The 15,366-nt window shown below is 43.9% G+C and overlaps 1 protein-coding gene across 1 annotated transcript in view; it reads left to right on the top strand.

Annotated features, from left to right (window-relative positions):
* Positions 1–2,532: 2,532 nt before the first annotated feature.
* The window catches only part of DNAAF5 (dynein axonemal assembly factor 5), a 49,445-nt gene continuing 36,611 nt past the window's right edge, over positions 2,533–15,366 (top strand). Inside the window, exons 1-4 of the mRNA XM_019542089.1 lie at positions 2,533–3,079; positions 4,981–5,165; positions 5,271–5,395; positions 6,241–6,356. Coding sequence (XP_019397634.1) covers positions 2,548–3,079; positions 4,981–5,165; positions 5,271–5,395; positions 6,241–6,356 — 958 coding nt within the window. The 5' untranslated portion in view covers positions 2,533–2,547. The remainder of the gene's footprint in view (positions 3,080–4,980; positions 5,166–5,270; positions 5,396–6,240; positions 6,357–15,366) is intronic.

Raw genomic sequence — 15,366 nt, 5'->3', positions numbered from 1 at the left:
AACCTTCCACTTTCATTTCCAGTTGGAAGTAAGTTTTATGCCTACTTTATGGAAATGGGAGACTCCTCCCCAGCTTGCTCCTGCAGCCATGCAGCTGAGGGAAGTGAAACTTGGGGGCATCCAAACGCCAAGCCTCTGGGCTTAGGCCTGCACCTAGGATGATTTGAAAACATCTGAAGCCCTGTGTGGGGGTGGAGGATGTTTGCCGGTAGTATAGCCCCTTATGGTTCTTGAATGACTCCTGGATTTGGAATTGATTTGGCTGATTTGGCTTAGAACAAAAAAAATTTTTCCTTAAAAAAAAAAAAAAAAAAAAAGTCAGTTAAGACTTCCTGAGAGTGACTTGGGTTTTGCCTATACTGCATTAAATTAGCTACTCAAACATTATCGTGCATTTTGAAAAATTTTTGAAAGAGAATTTTTTTTGTTGCAACTGTCTAGTTGATCTAGAGCAAAAGCTGTTATCCAGCACCCATGGGGAATGAAGGATGTTGGATAAGCAAATGTGCCGGTTACCTGAGAGGCATCTTTGCCTGGTTGGGCAAAGATGCTCCTCCTGCTGCATCTGGTGCATCAGTGTACTGGCAGATAGGCACCACGCCGCCCTTCCCCTGGTGTCTGTGCGCCAGGAAGAGGGGCTCTACACAGGCTGCTTTGCCCCGAGCTGTGGCCTAAAGCGGGACTCAGCAAAACTGGGAGTCCCACTTCTGGTTCACTTTCGCCGCATCAACCAGCATGCTGGTTAATGAAATGCTGGATAACACGGGTTTTACTGTAATAAAGGTATCGCCTCTCGCACACTGACTACATTTTGAACACGGTTACAGGTTTCCCTCACTTTACGTGGGTTCTGTATGTGCAAATTCACTCTTATGCGATGACCCTTTTTATACCTAACATTTGGTATATGCGAGGTAAATTCGCTCTTATTTGATTGGTGGGGTAGAAGCCCACAGTCACCTGCTTTGTGCACTGCATTGTGGGAGTGACACACACTAAAATATAGTCTCCTCTGTGATTCTGTGCTCATCGCTTGTTGTCTGCAACACGTGCTTCTGTAGTTGCCATCCCCATGATGGTGCCCTGTGCTTGTGCGTACTGTTTGCTGTTGGTGAGTACCAAAATTGTCTTGTAAAAGTGGTAGAAATGAGTCTGGAGGTCAGTACAGTTGAGGTCTTGGAATGCATCCTTATTTGTTACATTGTAAAGTGGGTTCCCTTTATGCAAATTCAAGTTATGTACTGTTTTCCAGGATTGCATGTACAGCGAGGGAAATCTGTACTGTTATTGAGCATCCATTGTGCAAGGGCTGAAATGAGTGTACAAATAGGAGGATGATTTTTTTTTTAATTAATAGAAAGCATATTCCAAAGCACCATAGATATCCCATTTCGGGATCACAGAAACATAAACTTACAAGCATAAACATAAGAATCAAACAGGATCATGATTTTTTTTTCTTAATATAGAAACAACTTAAAACCTATCAAATTCATAACAAACCTTCAAAGTAACATCAATACCTCATCTCAGGCTCCCCCCCCCCCGCAAAAAAAGAAAACACACACAAAAGGAAACCACCAAAGTACACACATAAACAAGCTTCAATTAACACAAGTCTCCCAGCTCAGGTTTACAATGCACTCCACGTATTATTCTGTATCACTCTACAAATTCCACCCCATTTACCATGACATATTTGCACCCTGATCAAACACAATTGAGATTCTTTTTTTTTAAATTAAACATGGAAACAACTTAAAAACCATTAAGCTCATGATAAACCTTCCAAGTCATAGCCCATCTTGGGCTTCCAACAAACCCCACGCACCATAAAGCACATCCCAATGCACAAATAAAACCAACTTCAATAAACACAAGTCTCCCATTTGGGGTTCACAATGCAATCAGTATTTCATCCCATATCACTTTACATGTTCCATCTCATTTACTATAATATATTTGCACCCCAATCAAACAGCATCATGATTTTATTTATTTAATATCAATTAATAAAAGTTATGTTTTAATATCAAAGAGGATCACAATTTTTTATTAATAAAGTATAGAATATCAACTAATCTGCACACAATCTCAAATTATCAAATTAAATCAACACAGCCATCACCTACCCCATCAAATAATTTACATAAGCATAAACACAATCATTTTGTATCTCCCTTCACAACAGATTTCTTTCAAACTCATATTCTCATCATTTCATTTACACCACCTTCCATTAATTTTTTTCCAAACACATATTTCCTTCCACTAAACAAAAGCAAAATACCTTTATATATCATATTTCCACCCTCTTATTTAATTGAACACCAATTTCTTTTCTCTATTTACAATCCGTGCCTCTCTAACTTTCTAATTTATTAAACCAACTCATTGTGATATCAACCAACTTTATTGACAGCCCTGCCTGTCCGTGGCCGTGCTGCCAATAAAGCTGGTTGCATGTTGACGCTGCCGTAAAGCAGGCGCGCCCCGCTGTAAAAAGCGGCGGCGTCCCTAGCAACGGGCCTCCTTCGCGACGGCAGCATGGCGGAGGGCGAGCCGCGCGGGGCCGCCGAGGTGTCCGCGGCGCTGGGCCGGCACCTGAGCCGCCTGCAGGAGCCGAGCAGGGAGGCGCGGCTGCGGGCGCTGAAAGCCATCGGGGCCGAGCTGCAGGAGCGGCCGGTGCTGCCGGAGGTGTTCGCGGGGCAGCTGCTGCGGCCGCTGGCGCGGGTCGTGGCCGCGGACCCGGCCGAGCGCTGCCGGGAGCTGGCGCTGCAGCTCGCCCAGCAGGGCCTGAGCCAGGGCGCGGACGCCGCGGCGGCGCTGCCCGAGCTGCTGCCGGCCGTGGCACAACGCCTATGTCCGGCGGGCGGGCAGGGCCGGGAGCCGTGCGAGGAGCTGCGCCTGGCGCTGGTGCAGCTCGTGGGGCTGCTGGTGGAGCGCGGCCGCGGCGCCGGTCTGGCCCCGTATCTGCCCGACCTGGTGCGCGTGCTGCAGGCCGCCTTGCTCGACCCCTACCCCGAGGTGAAGCGCGAGGCCTGCCGCTGTGCCACCACCTGCGCCCACGCCCTACCAGGTACGGCTGAGCTGTGGGGGGAGGGAGAGAAGGGGGACAGGGAGGCACAGGGCAGAGCTGTATGGGGTGCGGAGGAGTCCTGGATCCTGCTCTGCACAGGGACGGATGCTTGCCATCTGCTTGACATCCGCTCGTCGTTGTACGAGGGCAGCAGGGCAGTTGTCCTCTGTTGATGCAAAACTGCATGCCTTTGCATTCTCTGTTTTTTCTCTTGAAGAAGATCCCACAGTCGCAAGACTGTTTTAGGCTGGACATGAGGAAAATGTCAAAGTGGCAGCATCCCTAGCAATGGGCCTCCTCTCTCTCTCCAAGAGAAAAATAGAGGATGTAAAGGCATCACGTTTCATATTCATAGAAGACAGAGGACAACGGGACTGTCCTCTATGATGGCCGCCCGAGCATCAAGGCGCTTTGAAGAGAAAAGCAGAGGACGTAAAGGCGTCGGGTTTCGTATCAATAGAGGGCGGAGGAGCAGAAAACTGGACTGTCCTCCGTGATGGCTGCCATGCTTGAGGGGTGCTCTGCCTCCAAACTACAACCTCTGACATGTGGGAATATGCATGGGTTGGAAAAATCGGCCTACTGGATTGAACCCACCAGCCGGATCCCGCCCGCAGCCAGACCTGGTAGTGTCCATCTGGCCTGCTGGATGAAACAGTTGGGCACTATTGATTCCTTCTAAATTCTTCATTTCTTAGATGTTAACAATCTCCTCTCCTTTTTTTAATGGGCTTTAAGGCTTCCCTTAATCAAGCTAGTTTTTGTTCTGCAGTGGTGCTGTCTGTGAGCTGTTCTCTCAGGCCTTTTTTTTAACTCTAGACAAAAACATTGACTCAGGTGTGGAAATGCTACCTCAGCTGATAGATTTCATAGACATTAGGGCTGAAAGGGACCTCATAAGGTCATTGGGACCTGCCCAAAAGGCAGGAAGTCAGCTAAGGTCAAAGGATCTCAGCCCAGATAAGCATCCAAATGTTTCTTAAGTGTCTAGAGTTAGATGCTTGCATCACTTCTGGGAGGTGTCATACAGTAAATGAGTTTTTTTTCCTCATGTCCAGCCTAAAATGGTCTTGCAGGCGTTTGTGACCGTTGGACCTTGTCATCCCTTGTGGTGCTCTGGTGAACAGGCATTCTCCAAGATCCCGATGCAAGGCCCTTATGTACTTATAGGTTGCTACCAAGTCACCCCTGAGCCTGCTCTTCTCCAGGCTGATGAGTCCCATAGCTTGCAGCCTCTTTCTTAATAAGGCCTGTCTTCTTGCTCTCTGATCATGTGCATGGCTCTCCTCTGGACTACTGACTCTCAGTGAAGCACTATCAAGATGCTCAGGAAGAGTAGATTTAGTTTTATGAATCAGCGAGATGTCCATTTAATTCTAACAACTATGGGGCTAGTGAGACAACATCTTTGATTATTTTTGCATAGTGCGTTGTGTTTATATACATAATAAGAGATAGCAAACAAAGGCACATTCAAATAAAAGGTTTTTTTGTTTTGTTTTTTCCCCCCCTTTGATCTTAAAGTGAATAATATAGCTCTAGGCCTCTCACTTATTAGTACAGCTTCTAGTTTCTTTTTAACTGGAGAAAAATATATTGGGTGCAGGGGTGCATGTGGGATGATGCATAATCCTTTTCCAGTCCTAAATCTGCCCATGCAAGAAAGTGTCTAGTTTGGAGGATTATGGAGTTGCTAAGGGGGCTAGCGGGCCTGAGAAGAGGGTAGCTGACATGCTGCCCTTCCATCCGAATGCACGGTCCCAATGAAAGCCATGTGCTGCGTAGACATAGTGGGATAAATACAGTAGCTATACAGTAAGAGGGAAAATATGCGAGTCTGTGCTGGCTGTACATATGAGCAAAGGTCAATGGAGCTTCCTCTCTCTTTCTCCTCTCCACAGAACACTTTCACATGGAGTCAGAGTTGCTGATAAAACCCTTAATGCAAACTATTTCACACCAACACTTCAGAGTTCGTGTGGCCGTAATTCGGGCCACAGGAGCAGTGATACAGTTTGGCAATGGGAAGTCTGTGGATGACGTGCTCTCTCACCTAACCCAAAGACTCTTTGATGAAATCCCGCAGGTAATGTTCTTTCCTTTTAGCAAGTTTTCCCCGTTTGTTTTTCTAATTCTTCCCTGCGTGTCACAAAGCTGTGACAACATGCAATGTGTTGTGTTACCCTTTTAGGTTCGGCATGAAGTTACCACTGTCATTGGAGAATGGCTGTTGCACTTGCGAGATAGATATTCTTACTTTCACAAGCTGATTCCTGTGTTACTCGGCAGCTTTACTGATGAGATGCCTGAGAACAGGTCAGTGGAACATAACATGCATTTTTCCATGCATATTTTATATCCGTGGAGGGCAAAATGTGGCCCCTGATTGTCCCTGTAGTGTTCCATGTGGAGCCAAGACCTGCTTGTGCCTGATGACCCAGCCCCAGCTCTGGCCCCAGTTCTAGCCTGGGTGCACAGCTTCCCAGTGGGACTGATCACAGGGCAGCTGCCAGGGTACCGCTTGGCTCTTCCTGCCTCTAGTAGCTCCTCCTTCTGCCCCTGCTGCATTGTTCTGGGCAGCCGGTAGCGTGGTGTGGGGAAACAACAGTGACCATGGGGGCTCATGCCAACCACCACACAGCCACCCCGATATCTTCTGAAAGGTTTTGTGTTCAGTCCTGGATAGCTCACCAAAACTCCATTAAGTGGCCCACCAGCCAAACTAATTTCCCACCCCTGTGCTATATGAAAGTAGCTCTGCTCTTTCAAGTAACTTGAAGATGTTCAGGAAAAAATCCTCATCTTTTATTTAGTAACCAACTTATCTTTACACACAGCTTTTATGTAACTAAAGAAAAAGTTGAATGTTGCATTCAACTATATGCTGTTATTAAAAGATTAGAATACAAGAGGCATTATTTTTGTCAAAATATTTTTCCCTGGCTTGTTATGATATTTTATAGAATGTAATGTTAATTAAACCAAAATAAATGTCTCTTGCTCTCTAGTTTATATAAGTGTAATTATCTGTGGCTATTCAAAGATGCTTTTCATTTGATTAGAGGCAGGTGGTTTCCTCTCCAGCAGCCTGTTCTTAAAATTCTTTCACTGTGGATGTATTCTAGTCACAGTAGCTAAAGCACTTTGATTTTACACTGTAGGAAATTGGCTCTGAGTTACTGGAAGAGGGTAGGCTCACAGTGGGAGAAGGAAAATGAAGAAGACCTTAAGGATAAACTTGACTTCGGTGTTGCACCATCTCATTATCCTGAAGGAGGTAAGTATTGTAGGAAGCATAGAGAAAATGAAACAGCTGGCTCAGGATTTTTTTAATAATGATATGTGTAGGTAAAAGGTAGTGGTAGAGAAAGGGAAGAGAAAGAAGTGAAAAATAAATGCTTAAAGGCAGACAGTTGTTTGTGTGCGAGATCTCAGGACCAATCCATATGTATGTGTTTGTTCCAGTAGGATTTTCAAAAGCGTTCAGTGTTGGACCTTTATTGACCAAAATGAATGCTTTTGAAAATCCCATTTTAAAGTTATCTATACACTATGCATTGTGTGACTTGAAGTTCTAGAGACTGTACAGGAAAGTTTCACAAGCTTACTATGGAATATCTCTTATTGTTATCACAGTGTAATATATCCATCTGAAATTAAAATGCAAACAAAAAATGTTACGTTCATTTGGCTAGCATTCCTAGTTTATGCAGATTTTAATAAAGAACCTGAAATGCTTACCTCTTTGTGTAGTGATACAGTTCTCATGATTGTGAATAGATCTGATTTGTTTCTATTCTTTATTTTACTGAATTCTTTCTTTTACTGTAACAGTACATCAAGTGTTCCTACCATTGTAATGCATGTCTGCATAGCCAAACTTCTGTTTAGTAGCCAGTGTATCTGCTAAAATTAAACTAATAACTCCAGAGAAGGTATGAGAACACATAGCAATTGGATACAGTATTCAGCTTTCCAGGTTACTCAGAACATTGACTTCTTCCAGCATTGATTCAATTTCTCTACTGTTGTCCTAGGCCAGGGGTGCTCAGTCCCTTGCCCATGAAGCTGTACCATCCAGCCTGCAGAGCTCCTCTTGGCTCTGAAAATTTGATGGCCGGGGAACAGCGACAGCTTTCCAAGTTCTTGTACCTGTGGGGAGCCTTGTGGGCCAAATAGTGTGGTCCTGCATGCTAGGTCAGACATGTGGGGCTGGATGTGGATGCCACTTCCATTCAGCCAACCTGCAGGGTCAAAGATTTGAGCACCACTGTGCTGAGCTACGTGAATCCCTGGATCAAAATCTGTGTCCATTTCATTTATTTAACATAACTTCTTGAATTTTATTGCATGGGCCAGATTTGAGGTCAAGGGGAAGTAGTTTTCCAATTTGGGAATTGGTGGTGTACAGGCAGCCCTTGACTTAAGACTTTTTGAGTTGTGACAAACGTCGCTTACGTTTATAAATTGACACCCTGTTTTGAAATTCCGACGTGGGTTTCATCTTTACCACGGTCGATACAGCATGCAGCTGGTAAGTGGCAGAAGGGGTATGGGGGTAAGTGGAAGATCAATGCCTGCCATGGTGAGGGAGGGGCGGGGGCTGGGACCAGGGCTGGGGCAAGCACTGCCCAGCTGGGACCAGGCAGTGTGGCAGCAACTCCTGATGTTGTGCATTGCTTGTCTGGCAGCTCAACCAGCGGTTCCTGCCACTGGTCTGGGTGGGCGTGGAGTGGTACATGCCCCCGGAGCTGTGCAGGGTGAGGCGTTCAGCTCTGGGATTGCACTCTGGGTGGGCTGTGGGGGCTACAGCAAATTTTCAGGTGGCTGCAGCCCCCCCAAAACCCCCGCTGTGCTGCCCACCCCACTCTGACCTGGGGGCACACTGCCCTCCCACCTGTCCCCAACCCCATGCCCTCCCGCTGCTCGCCTAGCTGGGATATGATGGGCATGGGGCAGAGCTGCTACACTGCCTCTGGACATGTGGTACGCAGCAGCAGGAGCCACCCCCCACCCTCCCCATGCCCCCCAGATGAGCCACGGATTCGAGGGCATGGAGGAGGCATGTGTCCCCAGATGGGGGTAGGGCAGGGCAGGGCAGGGGCTATGGGGAGGCTGCAGCTACCTGAAAATTCTCTGTAGCCCCTGCTGCCTGCCTGGAGAGCAGCCCTGACCCTGCCCACCCCACCCTGTACAGATCCAGGGGCACACGTCCTCCCCCCCCCCCATGCCCTCCTGGACCAGTGGTGGGAACTGCTGGTCGAGCCACCAGACAAGCAGCATGCAGTGGTGGGAGCCACCACCTCCCCCTCCCTGTGCCTGCCCAGCCAGCCCCAATCCCAGCCCTGCCCTAGTCCCTCACTGTGGGGGGCATTGATCTGCTCCCCCCACACACAGACACGCACACACCTTCTCTTCCCCTTCCACCACTTACCAGCTGCACACAGGATCAACTGTTGTAAAGGAACCAATCTCCCAGTTGTAACGCTGTTCCTATGGGGAAATTGATTCCGAGTTACGACATTTTGACTTAAGATGTGGTTTTCGGGAACCAGTTGCATTGTTAAGACTGAGGACTGCCTGTAACATATTTCAATTAAAGTTGACCTAATAATTAAAGATGCATCTAGGTTAGCCCTCCAGCTTGTAGCTAATTCACCCAGGGTAAATAACTGAAAAGTATACAAGAAGAGAGAAAAAATTCACAAAACACACAGATTGCTGCATTTGAGCATTTCTAGTCTTCTGAGTCTCCAGGAAAGAGTGTTCATTTAAGTGGTCACTGAATGTTATTTAAATTAGCTTCTAGGAAAAAAATGGGTGTGTCTTCTTCGTGGGCAAACTGTCCTTCTCTCTCCCTGGTATCATAACCTTATTATTTATTTATTCATTTGCATTAAATTCTGTAAAAAAGAATGCAGAGAAGCACTAATTCAGCCTGCAAAATTCCCATTTCTTTTCTGCATTTCTGTCCCATTATATTATCTCCTGGCTTCTTGCCTTTCTTTGCTGCTGTTCAGCTGTAATTGGCTACCTTCATCAGTGTCTTAATCCTAGAATCTTTTTTCCTATTCCCTATATTTACTTTAATGAGAAGTTAAGACCTCTCCCTTCCCTGAGGTGGATTTTGGAGCGGGAGGAGTCTCAGTTGTTGAAAATACTTCAGAGTTCTTTTATTCTACTTGTACTTTCTACTTGGTCCCTGTGGTGAAAGCATTCATACAATCTCAAAACACAGAGGCAGGATCTAGAAATGGAAATGAGAATATAGAAGTCTATTTTATTATCAAATTTAAAATGAACAATGCCCAAATTGTATGGAGCCACATACATTTGCAAATTGTGGTTGAGAATTACTTATACTTTCAGAAAATGTGGGACTACGGTCATAACGTAAAGCTAAGCTCATTCTTGGCACATGCAAGAACCAGACTGTACAATGGCTGGGACTGCTGGCTAAAATTAATTCATAATTTGAGATAGACAGTTCCATTCATTTCTAAAATAACAGTGTAATTCTAAAACCCAGTTTCACTTTCCATTAGTATTTTCTTCTACTAAAGTAATAATTTATTGTGTTTAAAATGAGTAAATATAAAATCCATTCACTTTTTGCAGTTCACTAGCTTTTTATGTACTGCTGCTCCAATTCTGTCGAGGGGTATGCAGTTTTAGAAGGGACAACTTAGGAAAAAAAAAAGAAGGAAGGTAAAATCAAGGCTTCCACTCAACTAATTGCCCATAGTATCAGCCTGTGGGGGAGGTCTTGATTATCTGGTCTGGAGCCAACTGGTATTGTAATAGATTTGATATAAGAGATATCAGTGGAGTCTCAGAATGGTGATTTTTGACGGAAGGAGACAGAAATTAGCATATGTATAAATAGTTTGGTAGAGTATCTGTACTTCGTTTCTGGAAGCATAGGCCAGACCAATAGAGTTAACAAGTGGGCCTTGTTGTCTGCTGTTAAAAGTGTACTTTGTTGAGCCTTCATTGTTGGGTAGAGGAAAAAAAAAAAGGACATAAGCTTTTAAAAACAATCATTTGTTGACCAATAGTTCATAGTAAGTCTCTCCTTCTAAAATAATTTTGACTATCGGTACAAAAGTCACATTTTACTTCAGACATTTAGATTTGCCTTCAGTAACTTTAGTGTTTGTGAGTTACTGGATTGTAAATTTGGAGAGTAAAGTTTGTCCACAGAATTGGTAGCAGGCTACAAGCTTTCTAACCCCACGTGGTCTGTAGAGAACGTCAATACATCTCAGCGTTGTATAGGATTACATGAGTTGGTTGCTTGCAACATCAGGGGACTGGACTTTGACCCAGGATGTCTCTTCCAGACCCATGTTCCTGTATGATTAGATGTGCCACCATATTCTTGCATCTCTAAGATTAAAATTCAGATTCTTTGGGTGGCAGATTTTCCTGTAACCTTGGAAGTCATATTCATCAGGCTGGGTCAAAGTCTGCTCTGTTACTACAAATAAATGTAGGTGATGAGGAATTCAGTAGGACTAGATGTTGATACCCTTATTCGCCTCATTCTGAAGGTAGTCCTATTGACTTTTCTGGGACTTTACATATGTACATGTAGTGCCGGGGAAGCTATTGTAATTTGGCCCAAAATAAATGAAGAAGATGGTATGGAATTTATTGCTATAAGCCCATCACTTACTTTCATGTGTTGGTTTGTATCTAATTATTTAAGCCATTTTTTCCACTAATGCCAAGCGCATTGTATAGGAAAGTGAATAAAAACTCCACATTGATGAATACATGAAATAATGATTTTGTAATCTCACCACTCAGCAGTGGGCTACACATTAGGCAGAGGCTGTATAGTAAGCAGCAGAAGGGAAGCTAAGGAGACACTGAAATGTGCTGGGTCATATGCTACCTCCCAGGCTGGTGCAAGCATAACAGTAAGCTCTTTAGAAAAGCAGAGTTCATTGCCCCACACTGTGCTGCACTACTTTCTATTTGGGAGGTGTTGGCCACAAAGCAAAGTTGTTCTGTCTCAGTACAATGCTTCCTAGCACTGTACGGGAGTGGTATAGGCATGCCATTTGGATCTTTCCTGAACAGCGAGCTAGAGACTCAGCTTAGATGACTTTCAGACATTTCATGGAAGAAGGGCTTTGCTTTTAAAATTATATAAAACGTCCAAGTAGATACTCTGGGTAAAGTCTGTCACTATGTGGAGTAAAGGGAAGCACTCAGAGTTGATATAGTATAGTGTAGCAGAGCACTATAACACTGTATTGTTTACAGAGGGCTCTTAAAGCTTGGTTCCTGTCTTAGGTTCATAAAGTGAACGTTTAAAAACATGCATATGGGTGTTGGCAAGACAGAGGATTAAAATGGGTCACTTCTTTATTTCTATCCTCATATTTAACTGAACAAAAAGCTCTTGTGGTGGGAAAGAACAAGTTCATGCTTGACTGGTCCCCACCTGACAATCACATCACAGAATCCCCAGCAGCAAAATCCTGTCTGTGACAGTGGGTTCCGGAGTCCTTTCTCCTTTGAAATGATATTTTTGTTAAAATTGTTTTACTTGGTAATGCTCGAGTGAGAGGGGAAGCACTTCATAATGGTGACTGATTTGACAGAACTGTTTGGTTTTGCAGACAGTTAAGGTGATCTGTTCTTTTTATTTTTTCCCTGTCCTGTGATGTAAGTTCTAATATTTGCTTAGGGGCATGTAGCTGGTAAAGAATGTTTTTGCTTCCATGGGATGGAAGAGCCATTTGTCATGAGTTAATCTTATTAATAGATGTTCAACCTCATGAATTTTGTATAATTGTCTATCCTTCATTGTTTGCCTTTGCCAAGACAGTGATAATTGTTTTATGTTTCGTTTTTGGTTTTGTGTTTGGTTTGTTGTTTTGTTTTGTTTTTTTTGGGGGGGGGGGGGGGCTTTAAATAAATGCTCTCTGCTATGAAGATCAGGAGAGAGATTTAGCTGTCTTCAAGAATGCTGTAGCTGGTATTCCAAACATAAAAGAGCACTTTGAAGCAGCCCTGGGAATTGTCAAGTAGTGCTATAGTTTATCTGTATTCAAAGGGAACAGAAGGATGGGAAGCGGGAGTCAGCTATATATTCATTAATCTTAAAAACCGAGCAGGAGAACAACACGAACTGCTTCCCACCTGCTACACTAACTTTTCAACCTGGTAGTACATTACTCTGGTATCATAGCCTTATAATTTATTCGTTCATTTGCATTACAGCAGTGGCTGGGGCCCTAACTGAGCTCTGAGCCCCATTGTGTTAGGAACTTCCTCACTTTGCATTTATAAAGCTTCTTTCTCAAAAAGGTTATCATGTTAAGAGAGAAGATGGACAAAGACTGGTTGAAAAGCTGTATAGTTGTTCCCATTTTACAAAGGGGGAGCTGAGATGCAGAGCTTAAATGATCTAAGAAGTCTCTGTTGAAGATCAGCTTTCCTTACAAATCCGAAAGAGGGGTCTACCACAAGCCTGAAAGATGTTGTATGTAGTTCTGAAAGGTTGCTTCTCTTTTGTATTAAAAACACATGCTTTCTCTGTCAGCCTTGTCCTTGAGTTCCCATTCTGAGGCTACACTGTGCATTGCAACACCATATGTCATCATCAGCACCCCATTACCCTCCTTTACAACTATTCTGCTACCCTCCTTCCATATACTCTGAAGTCAGAAAGGAAACCATAGTCATGACAGCACATCCTGTCTAATGGGGAAAAAGACACACTGGTACCTCTTGTCTCTTTTGAAGGGTCTGGATTCAGTTCTTCTCTTGCATGTTTTCTTTTAACAACAGTTGCATTTTGCATGGGCCTTGACTTTTGAAAATTACTGTATGTTACCTAGAAAATGTTCCAGTGAAAACATCTTCCATGTTCATGGCTGAAATGAGTTTCTAGAGTTTGGTATTTTTTTTTCCTCCTCTGCCTTCCTTTTAACATTAGGTTCCTTTCCCTGAGAACTTAAATATAAGTAAAAGTGAAGTGGCTACTTTTTTTTTTTAAACTTCAAAAGCATTAAAAGCATAGCAGTTCATCTCTTTAGTCAGTCTCAGGAAGATGCCCATGCAGTAGGCCCCTTTACACTACTCCATTCTTTTGATACCCTAGCAGCTTTTTCTTGAGGAATCTGTGGATTTCCTAAGAAATGTTCCTATTCTAAAAAAACAAGTGAGGTGATAATCACGGGTGTTCTGCTCAGTGCAAACCCTCCAATACCACCAAATCTGCACTGAGGAGCATGCCTGTGATTATCACCTCACAAATCTCAAAAGGGCTTTCATTCAACAAGGACGGTCGTCCAGAGAGAAAGACAGAAAGATCACACTTTTGAAAGAGTCAGCCATATAGTACATGAAGAACTGCTGCAGTACAGAAAGAAAACCCCCATAAATCGCACGTTACTAGTTATGACAGTCCTCCCTGGAACCTTTATGGAAAATCCTTGAACAGTTGCAACCTCTATTAGAAAAAGACCCAGTTCTTAAAGAGCTCTTCCAGGAACCATGCATCCTAGTCTTTAACCAAGCACCGAACCTTGCCAACCTCATCAACAGAAGCAAACTTCCAGTGGCCCACAATGCACCAAATGGATCCAGGCCATGCCATGACAAGAAATGTAAAACCTGCCAATATATCTCCATCACCCCCACAAAATAACTACACCCCACAACAGAGTCATCAACATTCCTGGATCTTACACCTGGACTTCCAGAAATGCCCTGATGGAAAATAAGTAGGAGAAACCAAGCTACAGCTGCATACCAGAATGATTGCATGCACACCAAAAATCTGAGATGAGAATACCCAATTACCTGTGAGGGCACATTTCTTGCAAGACAACCACTCTCTCTCCAATCTCTCAGCTCTAATCCTCAAAGGGAATTTACAAAACACCTTTCGCAGACCAGCGTACAAACTTTACTTTATCAACCTAAAGGATACAAAAAATCATGGACTAGAAAATCATGTGCCATAAGTTGTTGCATTTATGGCACATTATAGCCTGCCTAACATCTGATGCCTCTGGTAACTTTTCTACTATTTACCAGCTATAGCTTATCACCAGATCTGTATTCCCCTTTCCCCTACCACCACTTGTTTCCTACCCACTGACTGCATCAATTTGTGATTTTACTGACTGGCATTCTCACATACTGGCCTCTGGCTTCTATTCTATTCCATCCAGGAAGACACAGAACAACTGCAGGTGCTTCCTCAGCCTGAAGAAGGGTGTTTGTAGCCAAAGTCTTGCAATGAAGAATTTTACAAGTATTTTAGTTGGTCGGATTTACCCCAAGAATCTTGTCTGCCTATATTCTGAGATCAACATGGCTACAACCTATACCCTTATTCTAGGAAGTACTTTTGGAGGCCTCACAGAGGAACCACACCAGACTCTTGAATCAAATCAAATTTTGCCCAGACGTTAAAGATTTCATTTCTTATGATGTTACTTTGGAGATCCTACACCAGTTTTAGTATCTTTCCAAGTGCTGTCTGTGCTAGAACAAAGATGTGTTGCCATGCAGATTTGAGGTTTAATGAAGATCTGTGTTCACACACAGGTACTAAGAACAGATCACTGTTCAATATTGAGATCATCTTCTTAGAAGCATAGAACCAGAAAGGATTCCTCAAGGCCGCCAAATCCAATCCCTTCCACTTGCTGGCAACAGTTTACTCAAGGAATCCCCAAAGTTACCACTTTGGGGAAAGGGACAAAACCAAAATCACCAGGAATGACCCACATGTGCCATTGATAAAAGCAGGAGAGAGAAGCGTACTGTCAATCACTTGCTAGAAAAATTGGTTAATCTACTTTCAGAGGATCCTTAATGCTGTCTCTTGCACCTTCCCTGGTTTCCTCTTCTGTAACGTACCCACCTAGACAATGTTCAGAAGAGATGCTGATGGTGCCCTCTTCTATAAAAAATGAACATGTATATTTGGAGATATGTCTCATAGTTAGGAGTCTAAAATCTTTGGGGGACTAACCAACTTTTGTGGGTTGATCATGGCCGAATGTTTTCTTTCTATGGTCATTACACAGTGGCCCTGCCCCTGATTTGGAGAGGCTCCTGGGGGAAGGAGGGACAAGAGGGTGGCTGCCATCTTGTCTGCTGCCTTTCATGCTGCCCCACCAGCTGACACCATCTCCTGACAGCAGGGACTGTTGGCTCCCACTGCCAAGCCAGCATTTTATTTTTATTAAGTTTTTTTTTTTTTTTAGGATAATCCTGGATTTTGCCGTTTCCGCAAAAACCACAAAACTGAG

The sequence above is a fragment of the Crocodylus porosus genome, unplaced genomic scaffold (genome assembly GCF_001723895.1).
Source record: "Crocodylus porosus isolate Cpor-Errol unplaced genomic scaffold, CroPor_comp1, whole genome shotgun sequence".
NCBI lineage: Eukaryota > Metazoa > Chordata > Crocodylia > Crocodylidae > Crocodylus > Crocodylus porosus.
Note: the sequence above shows the minus strand (reverse complement) of the source record. Positions and strands in the feature narration are given on the sequence as shown.